General features: G+C 54.8%; 6 protein-coding genes and 1 non-coding gene across 7 annotated transcripts; 5 read left to right on the plus strand and 2 right to left on the minus strand.

Annotated features, from left to right (window-relative positions):
* Nucleotides 1–1,817: 1,817 nt before the first annotated feature.
* Nucleotides 1,818–4,106, plus strand: F5144DRAFT_593158 (uncharacterized protein; the record flags this gene model as incomplete). Its single annotated transcript, XM_066790427.1, has 1 exon — nt 1,818–4,106. One exon carries the CDS (start codon nt 1,818–1,820, stop codon nt 4,104–4,106), a length of 2,289 nt encoding a protein of 762 aa, XP_066643519.1.
* Nucleotides 4,107–5,508: 1,402 nt separating this feature from the next.
* Nucleotides 5,509–6,996, minus strand: F5144DRAFT_593159 (mannosyltransferase putative-domain-containing protein; the record flags this gene model as incomplete). Its single annotated transcript, XM_066790428.1, has 2 exons — nt 5,509–6,490; nt 6,620–6,996. The coding sequence occupies 2 exons, from the start codon at nt 6,994–6,996 to the stop codon at nt 5,509–5,511; spliced, it is 1,359 nt and encodes a 452-aa protein (XP_066643520.1).
* Nucleotides 6,997–8,523: 1,527 nt separating this feature from the next.
* F5144DRAFT_603122 (HIT-like domain-containing protein) lies at nt 8,524–9,423 on the plus strand (the record flags this gene model as incomplete). The annotated part of the gene is made up of 1 exon (XM_066791263.1): nt 8,524–9,423. The coding sequence occupies one exon, from the start codon at nt 8,524–8,526 to the stop codon at nt 9,421–9,423; it is 900 nt and encodes a 299-aa protein (XP_066643521.1).
* A 1,231-nt stretch (nt 9,424–10,654) lies between these two features.
* On the plus strand, nt 10,655–12,059 carry F5144DRAFT_650266 (WSC domain-containing protein; the record flags this gene model as incomplete). The annotated part of the gene is made up of 3 exons (XM_066792994.1): nt 10,655–11,171; nt 11,246–11,456; nt 11,527–12,059. Exons 1-3 carry the CDS (start codon nt 10,881–10,883, stop codon nt 12,057–12,059), a joined length of 1,035 nt encoding a protein of 344 aa, XP_066643522.1. The 5' UTR covers nt 10,655–10,880.
* Nucleotides 12,060–12,920: 861 nt separating this feature from the next.
* Nucleotides 12,921–13,434, plus strand: F5144DRAFT_593162 (thioredoxin-like protein; the record flags this gene model as incomplete). The annotated part of the gene is made up of 3 exons (XM_066790429.1): nt 12,921–12,943; nt 13,056–13,169; nt 13,236–13,434. 3 exons carry the CDS (start codon nt 12,921–12,923, stop codon nt 13,432–13,434), a joined length of 336 nt encoding a protein of 111 aa, XP_066643523.1.
* Nucleotides 13,435–14,056: 622 nt separating this feature from the next.
* On the minus strand, nt 14,057–14,148 carry F5144DRAFT_t109. Its single transcript has one exon. It is a non-coding gene; the product is annotated as a tRNA-Pro (tRNA).
* A 1,466-nt stretch (nt 14,149–15,614) lies between these two features.
* F5144DRAFT_462454 (uncharacterized protein) lies at nt 15,615–15,974 on the plus strand (the record flags this gene model as incomplete). The annotated part of the gene is made up of 1 exon (XM_066784982.1): nt 15,615–15,974. A coding segment is annotated over one exon (360 nt), but the record flags the coding sequence as incomplete, so codon positions are not given.
* Nucleotides 15,975–16,191: the final 217 nt, after the last annotated feature.

Raw genomic sequence — 16,191 nt, forward strand, 5'->3', positions numbered from 1 at the left:
CTTCCGTTGATCCCACGAGGCACCACGCATGAAGCCGCGACGCACACACAGAATATTTCTCCAAGGTAACCTTCATTGTTGCCAGATGGTATGGAAATCTAATGGATGGATGTCTCTGTACAGTCTGTACGGTCTGCACGTACATGTACTGTCGCAGCACGCTGCGGAAACACGTGTCAGGCTGGCAAGCAGCGTCAATGTGATCGATATCCCCTGCGTTGCATTCTTGGACACTGCAGCCAACCCGTCACTCAGATGGTGCAAGGCCCTGCAGCATTGAATGATATGAAGTCAGCACCTGGTAGGTTGAGCTGTGGTAAGCGTGGGTAGCTTTGCTGCACCTCCACACCACTGCTCCAAACCAGTTCACTACCTGCAATCCGTGAGTGATTTTTTATCAATAGATCGGCGCCATTTAACGATCGAGGCGTTGTGGTCTGTTCGACTCGGCTGTGGCGAGGGAGGTGCCGTGCTCCTATGACATAATAGCCCCAGCTGCAGCAATCTCGCGGTCGGGCCCGCCTGCAACCTCGTTGTGCTCGTCCAGTTCTTTGCGCACTCCGTCGGAGCGGAGAATCAGACGGATACGAGCATTGCCCACTGTCCGCATTTGAATTGCGCAAGCCAAAGCGCAACGGAAAGGCATCCTCCAAAATTGGTGCCAGGCACCCAGGGTCTGAAAAACTTTTCACCCAAGCTCAAAGCACGAGTTACGGGGTTTCATCAGGAACCCAACTCGGCGACAGTGACATTTCTCAAATTGGTGCTCTGGCCCGCCGAGCTTGGAGGGGACCACTGGCTGGGCTGAGCGGCAGATCCAAAGCCGTTGGGTGGGGCAGGTGCCAAGGAGCAGGGCTGCTTCCTCAGATCCACTGTGACAGCAACTGGTCGGCAAGACGGGAGGAAACGGCGGGTTGAAACGGAGAAATGACCACTCGAGATGGCAATCTTTTGGGGTGCAGCAAACATGCATCTGCTCGAAAAACGAAGATTGACTTGGGGATTGCTTTCAGACGGCTCGTGGTCATGCTCGTAACGCTCATTGGGCTCATAACTGGGCGGTGGCCAACAAACCAGCGCACTCCGTTTTCTGTGTGAGCAGGGGGCATGACCAGGAAGCCCGGGTACCTTGCTTTCTCCCTTGCCAATCGATTCCCATTTTTCCCCCTCGGGTCTGCTCCCTGCACAAGCCCTCAAATATTGCGTGGGCCCTTCCAAGCTTCTCTGAGACATCCATCTCAGACATTCCCCCCCGCTACAATTGTGATCATAGCTTTTACATACTATCTGACGCCCTTACATACCCCTCTGCTGGACTCGGGCCCAAATTTCCCTCCATTCCGACCCCTCGCGCCCACATTGTCAGCCAGACATCGCGATTGTACCAAACGAACGACTCGCTCCAATACGATCCTCGGCCTGCTGCATTCCACCTTCTTTTTCGCAGCACTCGTTTTAGTTGTCACCCCCAGGATTCCGGCGTACTGAAGCATGCTTTAGTGGCATCTTGCCTAAGGCCTTTTCCGACGAATTTGCCAGCCGCGCAACCAACCCCGCCGACACGTCGCTCCCTTCGGTTACTTTCAGAATGAATTTACACCGTTTTCCGCCCAGCACCGATTGCCCCAGCCAACAAGACGATACGCCCGACCGACACTAAGTTTGTCGCGCACGACATAACGATGCCTCTGTGGCCGTTTCGACGGAAAAGCCGCCGGAGACGCGGGCGAGCTAGCACAGTGGACCATGAAGAATATGAAGGACGAGTGGCAATGGCCGGGCTTCCACCTCGGAGCCAGACGGTGCCAGAGGCGGCTATGCCCATCGACATCCCCTCACCGGAGCGCCAAGCGAGTAAACGACAACGGACGGGCTCAAACAAGCTCCAGCGTAGGGCTAGGACCTACAGTTTTTCTCCGGGGCGCCAGGACTCTGTGCAGCTCGGAAGGAAAAACAGCACGAGAGCCCAGCGAGATGTAGATACGCCGATGCCTGACGCCTCGGGAGGCGACATGTTATGGCGTGTGCCGACCCTTCACAGCAAGAGGGACGGCGATCACCTGCCACGGAAAATTTCCAGCAAGAAGCGGCGAAGGGATGACCGGCAGCGCGAGGCCGAAATCAAAGCGTTGAGTAACTTTGCTCCTTTGCGACCTGTCGCGGAGGACTGGATGGCTGGCCGCCCTATGAAGAAAGACAGCAAGAGATTCAGACCAGCTTTCGGTGTCGGTATCAAAGGTTCCGACTTCGACAAGTTCAACCGGTCGTCAGACATTTCACTACCACTTCCCGAATCCATCGACTCCGCCCTTTCCTCAGATTCGGATTACATCTCGTACAAAGTTTCCGCTTTCGAGGCTCTTTCGCCCCGCCCGACTTTGCGCTATAGCACCCATCCCCGGTTCGGCGCTGCTGCCCCGGGCGGCGCGGGCTTCGTACGCCGACCATCTCCGCAACGTACAAGGTTGAACGAGCCGATCCCCGAAGCAACGCTCAAGGCACACAAGCGCATCGACAGCCTCGCCGATGACCTTAGTGCCGGCGATTTGCGCGAGCTGATGGAGAGGGACCAGCGGCGACGGGCGAGGAAACTGCAGTTAGAGCAAGAGAAGCAGGAATGGAGAATTGCAAGGCGCGCCGAGAAACAAAAGGCTGTAGAGGCGGAAGCGGAGCGACAGGGGCGCGAATCACCGCCAAATCTAGAGCGAGGCGTTTTCGGTCGCGAGGATATCGGATTGGGGGTCGGCCCAAGTTCCGCCATTGTCACGTCATCAAGGATACGACACTCGGGTGATTCGCCAGTGGGTCGGGGTAAAGGTAAAGAAGTTTACAAGCCAGAAGCTGCTCGGGATGAGAACCAGTCCGACCCTCTGGCCTCATTCCACCGTGTAGACAGCATCCCGTTACACCAACCGGAGGCTCTCTCCGAGATACAGGAGTATGTGCCAGCCCACACAAGTGCCGCTTCCAAGGGCTCGTTTCGCAGAAAGTTTTCACGATCAAAATCCCCTCACGACTCCGAAACAAGGACGGAGCAATCCGAGAAACCGTCCAACAACACCGCTAAAGGCCCACGATCTTGGACCTCGATCTTCAGATGGGCGAAAAAGGCTAAGCGGAGCTCAGGGGGTCCATCTTCTTTTTCCAATGCATCTCGAGACTCGATGCAAACAACGCCAACACCGACGCCTCCTATAATTCCGATGCCACGACACGTGAACGCCGGAGTACCGAAGCGGACCATGTCCCGGTTCCGTGAAGACCTCCCCGAACTACCAATTTCGCCTCCGGCGTCAAGGGTGCAATCCCCGGAGGTTGAAGCTCTTGACACTATAATCAACACATCGGTCGTCGCTCATCCCGCCGTCGTGGGAACAGCTCCTTCGCCCTCTACCTTCCGGCCGAGACACGACACGCCAGTGTCTCAGCAGACGTCTATTGAGCGAATGCGGGAGACACCGTCGACCGTCAGCCACGCAGACGAGCCAGGAATCTCCCCAGAACCGCACGCTACGTCTCTAGCGTCAATTGACTCGGAAGGGTCGTGGTTTGGCGGAGGATTGGGGAGGAAACGGAAATCGTCTGGTATTCTTGAACACGCATCCGGCCTACGGCTGCCCCGTCAAACCCCCGAGCCATACAGCGAACGCCGGCCGGAAAATGAAACTACCAACGACGATATGCACATAGCCGATGACGATTACCTTTCTAGCCTTGCGCCTCCTCACGGCGACCGTGCTGCGTGGAATCGCAAGTCCACCGGAGAAGCGCGGCCGTCAAGCGATTGGGAGGAGGAGGCACACTGGGGTAGCGTCAGGGGTCTACAACCCACAGTCGTCCGCTCGCAGGCCTACGGTCGAGTGAAGAGCCGTGAGGGCCTACTCAAGTCATTCGGCGACGAAGATGAAGGCACCCTTGAACTGGTAGATCCAGAGGAGAACAGCGACGCTAGCGACGGCGTCGGACTCCAGCGAGCAACAAGCGTCGACTACGGAAAGGTGCACGCGCGACGTATCAGCGCCGGGAGCGCACGCTTGCTCTCGATAACACCTCGATCGTCGGTTGATGCGAAGCACACGGGCTTGCACCTGACCAAGGATGCTTGACGAGTTTCAACGGCGGGAAGAATCATGGAATTGGGGAGGGGACTGGCTGATCCCGAGACACCACGCTCATTTGACAATTTCCTTACTTTTGTTTGTTTGCCGTTAGGCATCCGTTTTACCGACCACCATTCGCTCTTTACCAATATTTCCTATCATTCACCACAATCCTCAAAAGACAAGAAAAAAAAAAAGTCAAAACCTCAGAAAACCACACCAGTCTCGGGTCAGCCACCCAACCTACCCAATTTCCTCTTCATTTTCTTTCCCATACTACCGGCGGAGGTGCCATTCACCCTCCGAGCAACTTTCATTCGATGCGACAAGGAAGAGTCTCGCCTCTTATTCTCACAAAGACTTCATTCTATATTTACACCGCCCTCCACGACACCCGAGAGGACAATGCTCAGGACATAGGCGGTGGTTGTTTTCATATTTTCATTCTCTGTTGCAGGTTGATACCAAGGGGGCTCACTGAGGGCTTCGGGGTGGAAAACGACCGGATCAGGAAATCAGGTTAAGGATGCATGATACATACCCGGCGGGAGGCGCGGAATACTGATCTTTCTCGAGGGCATATTAGACGATGAGCCCTGAATATAATGTGCACTGACGATGACGCAAAATGTTCCCCTGTTCCACTCCCACGTTCTGCGCGCGCGAATACTGAAGTTTTCTGCTACACCATGACAGAGTAATGGACGCAAGGATGTTTAACCATAACCGAAGGCTGAACCGCCGTTGGTTGATTCTGGTTAACATCATGGATGACATTGGAGTTGTCGGCAGGTAAAGAGCAAGCCTATGTTTATGCAAGGAGACTTTTTAGTGAATCATAAGAGTCGACCGGTATAGATGGGTTAACTCTCGCAATGAAACTGAAGTGAACGACAAGAAGGAATTATAATCATTCACGTCTGAACCAGCTGTAGAGTCGACGGGATTCTGCTGCGAATGTAACTCGGGACCCGTCAACTCGGACCTCGCGGCCAGTAGAAACATCACACCCAATCATCAAAAACATGAAACCCCAAGGAAACTAGGAAAATATCATACAAAAGCCGTAGAAATAGTACAGTAGCGCCTGATTTTCCACCTTTCCCTACTTCACTGATCTAATTTTATACCCTGAAGTTCACCACTGATTTCCTCGCAAAGCCCTGTGTTAAAACGAAAAGCGGAAATAAGGTACGCTTTCACGACCGTCCATGATCCTTACTGCCATGTTCACCACCCTGAGGCAACCGACCCTAACTCGTACTCGCCCACGAAGCCCCAAACCGGTCTTGGATGTATCCGGGGATACGAAAACCTGAACATCCAGGGACTCGCAGGCCAGTCGGTGCCGAGTAGACGGCCTCCCGAGGCCTAGTCCCAGACAGCGACCCCTCAAGCCTTGCAATAATTAGTGTGCGTGAGCGCCTGCTTTCTCAGCCACCGACTTCGTTTCCTGCTCCAACATCCAATATCCACCCAACTCCTCATATTCCTTCTCCCACCCGGGGAGAATGTCGTCCAAATTCCCCGCCTCAAGATCCCTCATATCAGTACACATAGCCACCCTGAAAGGCTCCGTCTGGTCCGGCATGTACTTGGCCTCATCAAACTTAATCTCGACATGCACAATCTTTGCGGGATCCTCATCCGTCGGCGCGCGCTTATAATTGCGAAAATACCCGCCCATCTCCTCCCTATTCCACTGCATAACCTCCAGCGCAGTCGACTTGACCAAGCCCCCATGCAAAAACGCGACGCGGCCGTCGTCCGGGTGGTGCTGGGCGAAGGAGTGGCCGCAGTAGTAGGAGCCGTCGTTCAGGGTGCCGACGCTGGTGAGCCACTTCTTGGGGCGGCCGTAGTCCGTTTTGAGCGCGTGCCACGCGAAGCGGAACATGTCCTTGTCGCCGAGCAGGAATTCGTTGTAGTAGCGGCCCTGCTCGTTGTTGAGCCACGCGGCCAGCTGCAGGTGGTACCAGTAGTGTCGCTTGTCCACCATCATCTGCCCGCTCTCCTGCTCGTACTCGTCCATGCGGCAGGGGGTGTTGGTGATGGCCCAGGCGGGGTTCTGCGGCCAGGAGCGCGCGATGTCGGGCCAGAAGACGGTGCGGTATTCTTGGTAGACGCGGGATTCGTAGAGGGTTGCTGGATCGAGGATGGGGATGTTGTCCGAGTCGAGGAGCAGGGGTTCGGCGAACTTGGAGTTGATGAGGGCGGCGGTTTTGAGCTGGAAATTCAGGTAAAACCCGTCCTTTTTAACCCGGAGGATGTTGTCGGGCTGGGAGAGATCGTTGAAGGACATGGGCTGGTATATGGCGGCGAGGTCTTTCAGAGTGGCTTCGGTCATCTCGTTGTCCCAGTAATGGATCTCGAGGGGGATCTTGGACTGTAGCCTAGCCAGGCGCCTGAGCACCACCTTGACCCGCATCACGGTGTCATGATTTCCCGCAAGAATAACCACACCTCTTCCGTCAAACTTGTCCTTCACTTTCTCCCAGGGAATCATCTTGCCCTGGATATACTCTTGCCAAGCTTTGCGGCGTGAGCTGATCTCCTCGTCGGAACGGTCCGTGACAACCCATTCGACATCTGCGTTGTATTGAAAATTCACATCTTCATCCGCCGGCCAGTGGCATCCTGCCTTCGCCTCGGCCATGGTGATGTTCTTGACGTCAGTCAGGGCCTTGAAGTGGGCGTGGAACGAGTCGGCCCATGGCAGCTTGTGGGCTTCTGGGTCCAGTTTCCCAGTTTTCTGCGAATTCGTCGGTGTCCTGTTGGGCGCCAAGTATCCGGATCGTGTGTTTGAGAACGTATCGCGGGTATGCAGGTAGAATGTGAAAAAGCCAATAAAACACACCAGCCCAGCCGCAGCCATCAAAATCCGCCTCGGGATGGCCATAGTTGCGCGTCGTCTCGGCGTCCGCCGGTTTGAAATGGCGCGAACGAGTATCAGTTGGCACTGTCCTGTGTCAGGATCCCGGATTTGTTCTTAGGTGCCAACAGAAAGAAAAAAGTGAGAAAATCCAAAAGATTGCGCATCCGAAAACAACAACAACACCACCAAGGAATTACGGATCACATGTTGGGGGCCTTATCATGATGGTGGGATGATGGTTGGTTGCAGGGTTCTTGGTAAGTCTTGGTATGCTGGGTGTGTGCTTAGGCGAAGTGACCCAATGCGGGCGGTTCCACTGAACACATGCAACGGGGCCTTGCTGTCCTCCATGAGAGAGCACCAAACTTCCCGAGGCGTGCCGACTGACCCGGTTCGCCATCGTGCCATCCTTTCCATATTACCAAGAGTAGTAAACCAAGATGGAGATCGATCTTAGGTCGTAGACTACCACACTGCCTACCCGCCGCCAAGTCTGCTGAGAAGGCTGAAGCGTGAAAAAAGACATACCTAGGTATCGATAGTCATATCAACCAAGATTCAATTCGAATCTCAAATAGCGAGAATTTGCTGGGCGGAGAGGCTCTGGGGCTGGACTCCAGTGCGAGCTATTTTTATAAAAAGAGAAATTGGAAGCAGGGGAGAGAAGAATGGTAGCGCCGGTAATTACCAATATTACGAGGTACCAGGTGTATTACATCCCTCTCAGCGTTGAAATGTCCACGTTGAGTTGTATGTTCAGCAGCTTGTCTAACTGTAAATGAAGAGGTAATACTCAAGCTGCGGAAGTTGTTCTATCCACTTGGATGGATGAAGTGTACTGTGCATATCTGACTTTGGTATGTACTTGGTAGTCGGTGGGGATTCATGGAGTTGGGTGACGCGGCTTCGGGCCATTCCGTCGGGCTGAGGGAGTTCCACCCCTTCCGAGACTTGCCCGAGCGTCAGATGGCCTCTCAGCTTTCTATTGGCCTGTGATCCTCGTATTTCTTCGATCCTTGCTTTTTTGGTTTTTTATCTCAGCCACATGTCGTCAGAAAAATCATGCACCGGAGACATCGGGCGGCTTGATAATCGGGTTGCATGCCCCAAAGAGTTAAAACGGCGCCATTCGCACGGTACGGTCGGGCATTCGGTGGATCTGAGGGACGACAGGCTGCGGAGTGTTCGTGAATCTTCTAGTAGTAAGAATATGGTTACAAATACTGACTAGGTAACTTCAACAGCAGCAGACGGCAAGCCATTATAATCCGGTGTGCAAAGCGTTTCTGCAATGGCAGTTTTTTTCTTGAGTTGGGGTGCGGCAGCCCAACCAGTCCCACCAAATGTTTGCCAGTTGTTGACGGGTGACATGTGTTCGTCGTTCGACTCATCCATTGTCGACATGAGAGCGATGGCACCAAATAGTCAACCTGTGTTGTGTTCGTTTGTCGATTTTATCACCAACATCCGTGCTTCACAGTAATCAATGGGCGGGCTTCTTTACCGATTCGTTTGAACTCGGGAATTTGAATCCCTTCAACACTTTCCACCATGACAGAGCCAGTTGATGACGAGGGCAAGATCCCTCGACCCGAGTCCGCCTCTCCAGGTTCACGCCATCCAACCGCGCCCGAAGCAGAGAAGACAACAACCCAAGCAGTGACATCTCCGACAAGCGCCCCTGCCAAGCGCAACGCCTTTACAGAGCTAATGGCGCCAAAACCCAAAGCTCCCATCTCCCAAGCCCCCCAGTCCATGGCCTCCAAAGCATCGCAAATTGTCCGCGGCGTCTGGCGCGGCGCCCTCATCGAATACATCGAACACCCCGAACGATTCCCGGACAAAGTCCTGCGCGTCACCCCCAACACGGTCCTCATCAAAGACGCCTTCCCCAAAGCCACCATCCACCTGCTCCTCCTCCCACGCTCCCCAGCACACTACCTCCTCCACCCCCACAGCGCCTTCGCCGACCCCGCCTTCCTCGCCATGATGCGCGAAGAAGCCGCCGTGGGCGCCCAGCTCGCCGCCGCCGAACTCGCCCGCAAGCTGGGGCCCTCCTCGGCCAGCAACCGCGCGCGCGACGAGGCCATGGGCAAGGGTGGCGTGCCCTTCGACGAGCTGCCCGCGGGGCGCGACTACGCGGCCGAGATCCGTGTGGGCACCCACGCGCACCCGTCTATGGCGCATTTGCATGTGCACATCATCTCGCGGGATATGCACTCGGAGAGGGCCCGCCACAAGAAGCATTATAACAGTTTTGTGACGCCGTTTTTTGTGCCGTTGGCGGATTATCCGTTGGTGGAGGATGATGTGCGGCGGGAGACGGGGTTTCAGAATGGGAATTTGAAGAAGGAGTTGGTGTGCTGGAGGTGTGGGCAAAACTTTGGGGCGCGGTTTGCTGAGCTGAAGAAGCATTTGGAGGTGGAGTTTGAGGCGTGGAGGGCCGAGTAGGCACGTCTCTGAGAGGGGATGGGGATGGGCGTGATGGTTGGCCGGTTGCCATCTTTTCGGCCGAGATTACTTCTTTAACGGTCCCTATGTTAAGCTGGATTGAACGTGGGCGCCAATGGGAACCAATTTGGGATTCTGCTTCGCATAGGGGCTGGGTTGGCGGTGTTGTGACAGGCTGGTGGTTGTGAGTCGAGTGAGATATTCCCAGCAACTTTCAAAGCTGGCTGAACCAACCTCGGCCATAAGTTAACTAGTCCGTGCCAGTTTGTGTTGATATCTCGACCACCGACCGTAACTTGCGTCACCAGCACGACGTTGAAGTTGATATTGGGCGGGCGAGGCGTCAATATCAAATTCGGAATATTGCGGAGAGAATGAGCCCTATTTCACCGGTACTACTAACATCCAACCAAGCACCCCGCTTCTACTATTCAAATTTCCGACCTCGCCGTTACGGTTTAACCCTAGGCCTTTATTAGCTACGATTTTCTGACGAGACTACGACAAATCGAACCAGTCATTCAGCTCACCCCTTCTCATCAAACCGCTAAACTCGTCGGTCCACGACATACACTAAACAACTACTGCGAATTTCACGGCTACAAAAGATACTGGGAAGTTGGTAAAGGTTTCATACAGCCCGATTTGGCATGAAATTCTTTACTTGTGATTGTTGGTGTTGTTCTGTCAAGGGCCTAAGCAACAACCAGTCAACCACCAACAGCTGGTTGGTTGCTGTCACACAGCAGGGTTTAAAATGCAATGCAGGCAATGTCAGTAACGTAGCATTGTGGGCGCCATCCAAGCATCGGGCAGCGTTCGGTGCCTCTCTGCAGCATCTCGCCGCAAGGACAGCAGTGCGACGCTATTCATTTCTTCGCACAATCGATCGATAAAGTTTACCGCTGCCTGGTCTGCATCCTCTGCATCCCACGGGCCATGGCAAATCCGGGCCACGCCCGCTGGATACGAAGCCAAGTGCGGCTGACAGAAAAGCTGCAGCCCAGCACCACAACCCCTGATGTGACTATCGAACGGCAGAGGGGCCGACCCGGGCGAGGCCCTGTGCCTGGTGCCTTGGCGAACCTTGCTGGGTGGCACAGAAGGTCCCTGCGGCGCCACGACGCGATTTCGACGCGCTGGGGGCTGACCGCATCGCCGGAACCCGTTAGGCAAGTGGGAGCCAAGGCCCTGGGGTTGCAGTGATGGCCACTCAGGAATGCGGTGCGTCGGCTTGTCCTTCAGCTCGGCTTTGTTATTGCCTGGGCAGCTGCAGGTGAAAATAAATATTGGGAGGGCTGCGTCTGTGTCTCGGGGCTTCCTGCGGCTCTGCGAGGACTGTTGGGTCCAGGGACAGCAGAGGATCGTTTAAATAACTCCCGTGTGGCGGCCTGTTTGTTGTTTCGCCCTGCACGACTTCATTTTTTGGGTTGCCGTGAATCTCATCCACAGTAGCAATGATCAACCGGAGGACCATCTCGGCCCTGCTCGCCGGGGCCGCCTTGAGCTCGGCATGCACGATCCCGACAACGCCCCTCGACAACAACATTGCCTATCCTTTCCGTGCCCAGGTCCAGAATGCCAGCCGGCCTGAGGTGCACAACCAATACCTTAACCTGCTCCTGGCAGGCGGCGGTGATCACCATCTCTTCATTGGCCCCGTCGGCGTGCCCACCTACGATTTGACTGTCGTGGACGGCGTCATCAACCATGTGCCGAACGGCGTCCGTCTTGTGATCGGCGGCGAGGTACGTCTTTACCTTAGCGCTGGTATACCACCAACGGCTCGCAACTAACACAGTGACAACCCCAGTTCTCCGAGATTGACCACACCACCAAGTTGTTCTCGACCGGCCGCGGCGACGACCGGGCCATCTTCGAGCCTACGTACGCCTGCAACCCGGACACCGACGAGCTCCAGATCGAGCTGCGCTTTGTGACCTGGCAAAACCATCCCACAGGCGGTCACGTTTGCGTCCGCCACGCCTTCGATGGAAGCCACGAATTCCGGTACTCACCACCGGGCAACACCCGTATGTCACCCCCTGTTCAAGGTCCAATCCCAACCTCAAAGCCCACTAACTAACACCGCACCAAACCCAGTAATCGACGTCAACCGCGAATGCATCAAAGTCACCCTCGTCGTCATCCCCACCACCGACCTCCCCCCACCCGTCAGCAGCACCACCCTCAGCACCGTCACCGTCCCCGCCACCTCAACAACCACCAGCGCCACCGGCCCAACCGGCACACCCACCGCGCCCTTCACCGACCTCACCGCCTCTGGCTTCCGCTTCCTGGGCTGCGCGCCCGAAGAGCGGTGGACGAACGACGGGCCCTTCCGCACGCTGTCGGGGGCCAGCGAGGCGTCGGGCGACGCGATGACCAACGAGCGGTGCGCGACCTTCTGCACGGCGCGCGGGTTCGCGTACGCCGGCACCGAGTGGCGCCAGGAGTGCTGGTGCGGCAACGAGGTCGCGGCCACGCGCGTGCCGGCGACGACGGCGGCGAGCCTGGCGAATTGTAATTATGTGTGTACCGGTGATGCGACGCAGTATTGTGGCGGGGATGCGTGGTTGAGTCTGTATGAGAAGTGTGCGGTGGGGGGGCCGTGTGAGAATGTGGTCTTTACTTGAGGGGGGGCATGGTGGATGGGGGTTTGGACGGGGGCAAGGGGTAGGGATCGGCAGTGGGCGGGAAGGAAGGCGGGGAGATCTGAGATCGAAAAACAGGGTCTCCGGTCGTGGCAGAATAGTTTAGGTGCGGAATAAAAATATTTGTAAAATGCAACTTGGCTTCTCAACATTGTGTTCATTAATCAAAGGTTCTTGCGCTTTCCATTCACGATTACGAATCGTATCATGGGCTTGAGGACGGGCAGACGGGAGCCTTAGATCAGCAAGGGCATTCCGTTTGTAGCCTTCCCCGCCAATTCTGGGCCCCTGTCGACAAAGTGAGCTGAAAGTTCTGGCAGAACCAATACCGAACCCCGTCACAAAACACATGTCCCGATGGTGTTGCAATCTTAACCCCATTCGACTTGGTAATGGTCGAGGTCCAATGTGTGTTTCGCGATGCTGATGAGGAATCATCTGCAACTGTGCAAGGCTGGAGGGCAATGGACGGGATCAGCGAAGATATTCTCTCTTTCCTTGATTCCATGGCTCGGTTTAGTTAGTCACGGCGCCTGAACTGCTGTCTCGAATTCCCAAAAAAAGAAATCGGGTGAAGGTGGGGCGGTTGTCAATCGGCATGCCCGTCCTGACAAATCCCGAGAGGGCGGGAATTACATCATCCACATCCACCTCTTGCGAGCTTGTCACGGCCGCCGAAAGATTCTGATAAAACACTCACCTCGCGCTGTCCTCGACCCCCGCTTCTTTCCAATGAACTCCAGACTACTACGCCCTGTCTCACGAGCCCTTCGAGGAACTCCAACAATAGGCCCCATACGGATACCAATCTCTACGAGACAATTTACTACCACCTCTCCCAAGATGACCGTCTACGAAGTCAAATCGTAAGTTGCAAGTTGCAACCCACCCCTCCGCAGCGCACCTATGGCCTTCACTTCACTTCGCGATACCTAAGTACCTAGGTACTCGGCATGACTAACACCTCATTTTACCCAGTCTCGCTGAGTTCCACGAGATCATTTCCAAACACCCCATCGTCGCCCTTGACGCAACGGCTTCCTGGTGTGGGCCTTGCAAGATCATATCACCCGTTTTTGAGAGGTACATGATGTTCCCCTATCCACTCCTCCGTCCTCGAGCTACCCCAAGCTAACACCCACATCCCACGACACGTAGCCTGTCCAACGATGAGACCTTGAGTGACAAAGTTTATTTCGCCAAATTCGACGTCGACGAGGTCGGCGATCTGGCCCAGGAGCTCGGCATCCGCGCCATGCCCACCTTTACCTTCTTCAAGGGCGGCGAGAAAGCGGCCGAGTTCGTTGGCGCGAATCCCCCGGAGTTGACCCGCACCCTTGCCACGGTGATTGAGTAAGGGAGCGCCGTGGCTGAAGCACCGGGGATGGAGCAAGGATGGCCGCGTGGTGGAAAATGAGAGGAAGGTCGGCGGGGAGGGGCGAAATTACGTGTGGATCGTCAGTCACCTAGCTATTTCCATTGGAAGCTGGGCTCACGTAATGGAGTGGTATAAAGCCCTTCAGGACACACTGCCACATTGTTGTTATGTGGCTGAATTGCGTATACTCTTAAGAGAGGGAGAAACGAGGTTCTATGTGATGAGAGTAATACCTTACCTTAGCGAAATAGATTTGGGGTGGATATAAACTAGCATGGGCAGCGGAATATGTTCATGAATAGTTTTGTATTGTAAGTTGAGCATGATATGGGAACAACGGGAGCATCTAAATTACAATGTACCTAGTGAGACCCAGCATTCTAGAAAAACACGCTGTTGCCCGAAGGCGAAAGTGATTAGGTGCTCACATTATTTCTTGAGAGAAGCCCACCCCCTGCACTGAGCGAGCATGGGATGACAATATATATAGATAACTACAATTCATCTTACCTATCTCATTCATCAAGGAAACTCCACGCCGCGCCCGCAAAACGCAAGATCCACATGCAAGGGAAGCCTTAGGAGGAAAGCCAAAAAGATGGGGGCCACCCGGGGATTGAACCCGGGACCTCTCGCAAACAGTAGCTGTAGGGTTGTCCCTAAGCGAGAATCATACCACTAGACCAGCGGCCCTTAAACGTCATGACATAATTTTACACTATGTGACTCTATAAGGTACGGCTAGAGATTAACACCGCATCTGAGACCACTTTACAAGGAGGCACAGCTTGATGTAACGTAAAGCAAAGGGCCCTACATACAAGTCCCCAAGGGAACAAAATTGATATTAAGAAGTACGTATGCAAAGGCTCTTTTTACTGTTCTCTAGTATTCTAATTCTCCCGAATGTCCATTGCTTGCTTAACATCCTCAGGCGTACTGGCCCAACTTCTTTCTAAGGTCTCGTCCCCTACCCCATAACGCTGCCGCGTAACTTCTAACCCTTTTCTTCACATTCTACGGTGAGATGAGCAATTCTACAGACAATTCCAGGCATGGGAAAGAGATGCGCTGCCCGGGCGAGGGAGCCAAAGCATGAGTCTGGTTGAAGTATGACAGCAAAGGCTTGGAAATGTCCCAGGTATTCGACGTCGGTTCCACCTTCCATCACACAAAGCACAGCGCTGTATCAGGCGGCCGCCAGAGCTACCCAGCCTCGATGGTTATGTGTCACCGTATCTAGGTAGTCATGTGTATTTAACTCCAGTGCACAGCTGGGCCTGCTGCATAGGAGGTTCTCACAGGCAAAGGTAGTACGGGGCAAAGGTAGTACGGGTGGAGTGAGCTGCTTGTGTAGCGGAAGCTTCCTCTCCTCAAGGCAGACTAGACTCTGCGTCCGAAGTGTCCCAGGGCAGAAATGAAGGAGACGACAGTCACCGGGCTCCCGTGAAAACGGATACCTGGGGGGAATGTTTGTTCGGTGGGAACAGATGAAGGCGTTTGACTTCGACCCATGGCAAGTATATAAAATATGTGCCCCTCGCTGTTGTTGTCCTCAGAATATCTTCAAATTCACATCTTCTTTAAATGACCACTTCATTCCATCCCTGAAGACACCGCTTAGGGCCACCGCAGCCGCTGATATTATCCCAATTATTTTGGATATCATGGATGAATATCTCTATTATGATCATAGCACGAACCAGTTGTGTCGATATGTCCGCGGCACCACCTTCTACAATATTCCCAACGGCACCCGCCACGAGTCTCTGGGATATGAATCAACGGTGCAATCCTATGACTACGATCAGCACTATTACGACGTAGACCAGCCCAACCAACCCGGCAGCACTAACCATTTCATCTGGGAATCTCGCCATGTACCAGATTCCAATTCGTCAACATACCAGGTTCCAGCTGAGCATGGTTTTGACAACCACTTCCCAACATCCGATCCCGCGTGGTACGATGAGCCCCCTAGGAGGGACTCAGCCTCCGGGGACACCAATAGTCCACCTGAAGGCGAAGTTGAACTTGGAATGGACTCACACCATCCAAGCCCAACGCCATCCGAAGCTTCTCACGTAAGTCCTCCTATTCTTTGTAACTCCCAGTTTACCCCCCACCCGCCGCGGGTTTATTCAGCTAACCAACCCCAGTACTCGCTCCCCAACCTCTCGCCCACGCACCCCCTTCGCCGGGTGAGCGCCGCCGCGGTCCGGGACCAGGCGCGCAACATCCCAACCAACATCCCAGACGGGCCAGGCTACCCGCACGACTTCGGCAACGGGGGACGCCTCCCGCTCGAGAACAACCGCCCGCCCCTCATCGAGTACCCGGCCATGCCAGACGGCCACGGGTCCTGGCATCACCACCAGGGGCGCTTGCCCGGCCCAGCAAAGATCATCGTCAATCGCTATGATCATTCGTCCCCCGAGGTCATCTACCATGACCCCACGCGGCCGGTGGAGGAGGGTAGTAGGTACAGGCCTTTTTCGAAGGCGAATTATCGTGGGCGGCGGGGGTGAATCCAGTGATGGGTACGTGTGGGTGGACTGTTTTCTAGAACGCCTTACGTTGGCCGTGGTGGCTTGAGGCATAGGGCTGCTTGGATATACCGCACAGCCCAACGCAAAGTGGATTACCAAGTTCAAAGGCGCTAGACCATTTTTCAATATGGGACGAGGCTTCAAATGCCTGATGAGACGGACGGTTAATGCATGACGGAGAAGAGTA

Source organism: Chaetomium tenue (assembly GCF_020726465.1).
Source record: "Chaetomium tenue strain MPI-SDFR-AT-0079 chromosome Unknown F5144scaffold_4, whole genome shotgun sequence".
In the NCBI taxonomy this organism is placed as follows: domain Eukaryota; kingdom Fungi; phylum Ascomycota; class Sordariomycetes; order Sordariales; family Chaetomiaceae; genus Chaetomium; species Chaetomium tenue.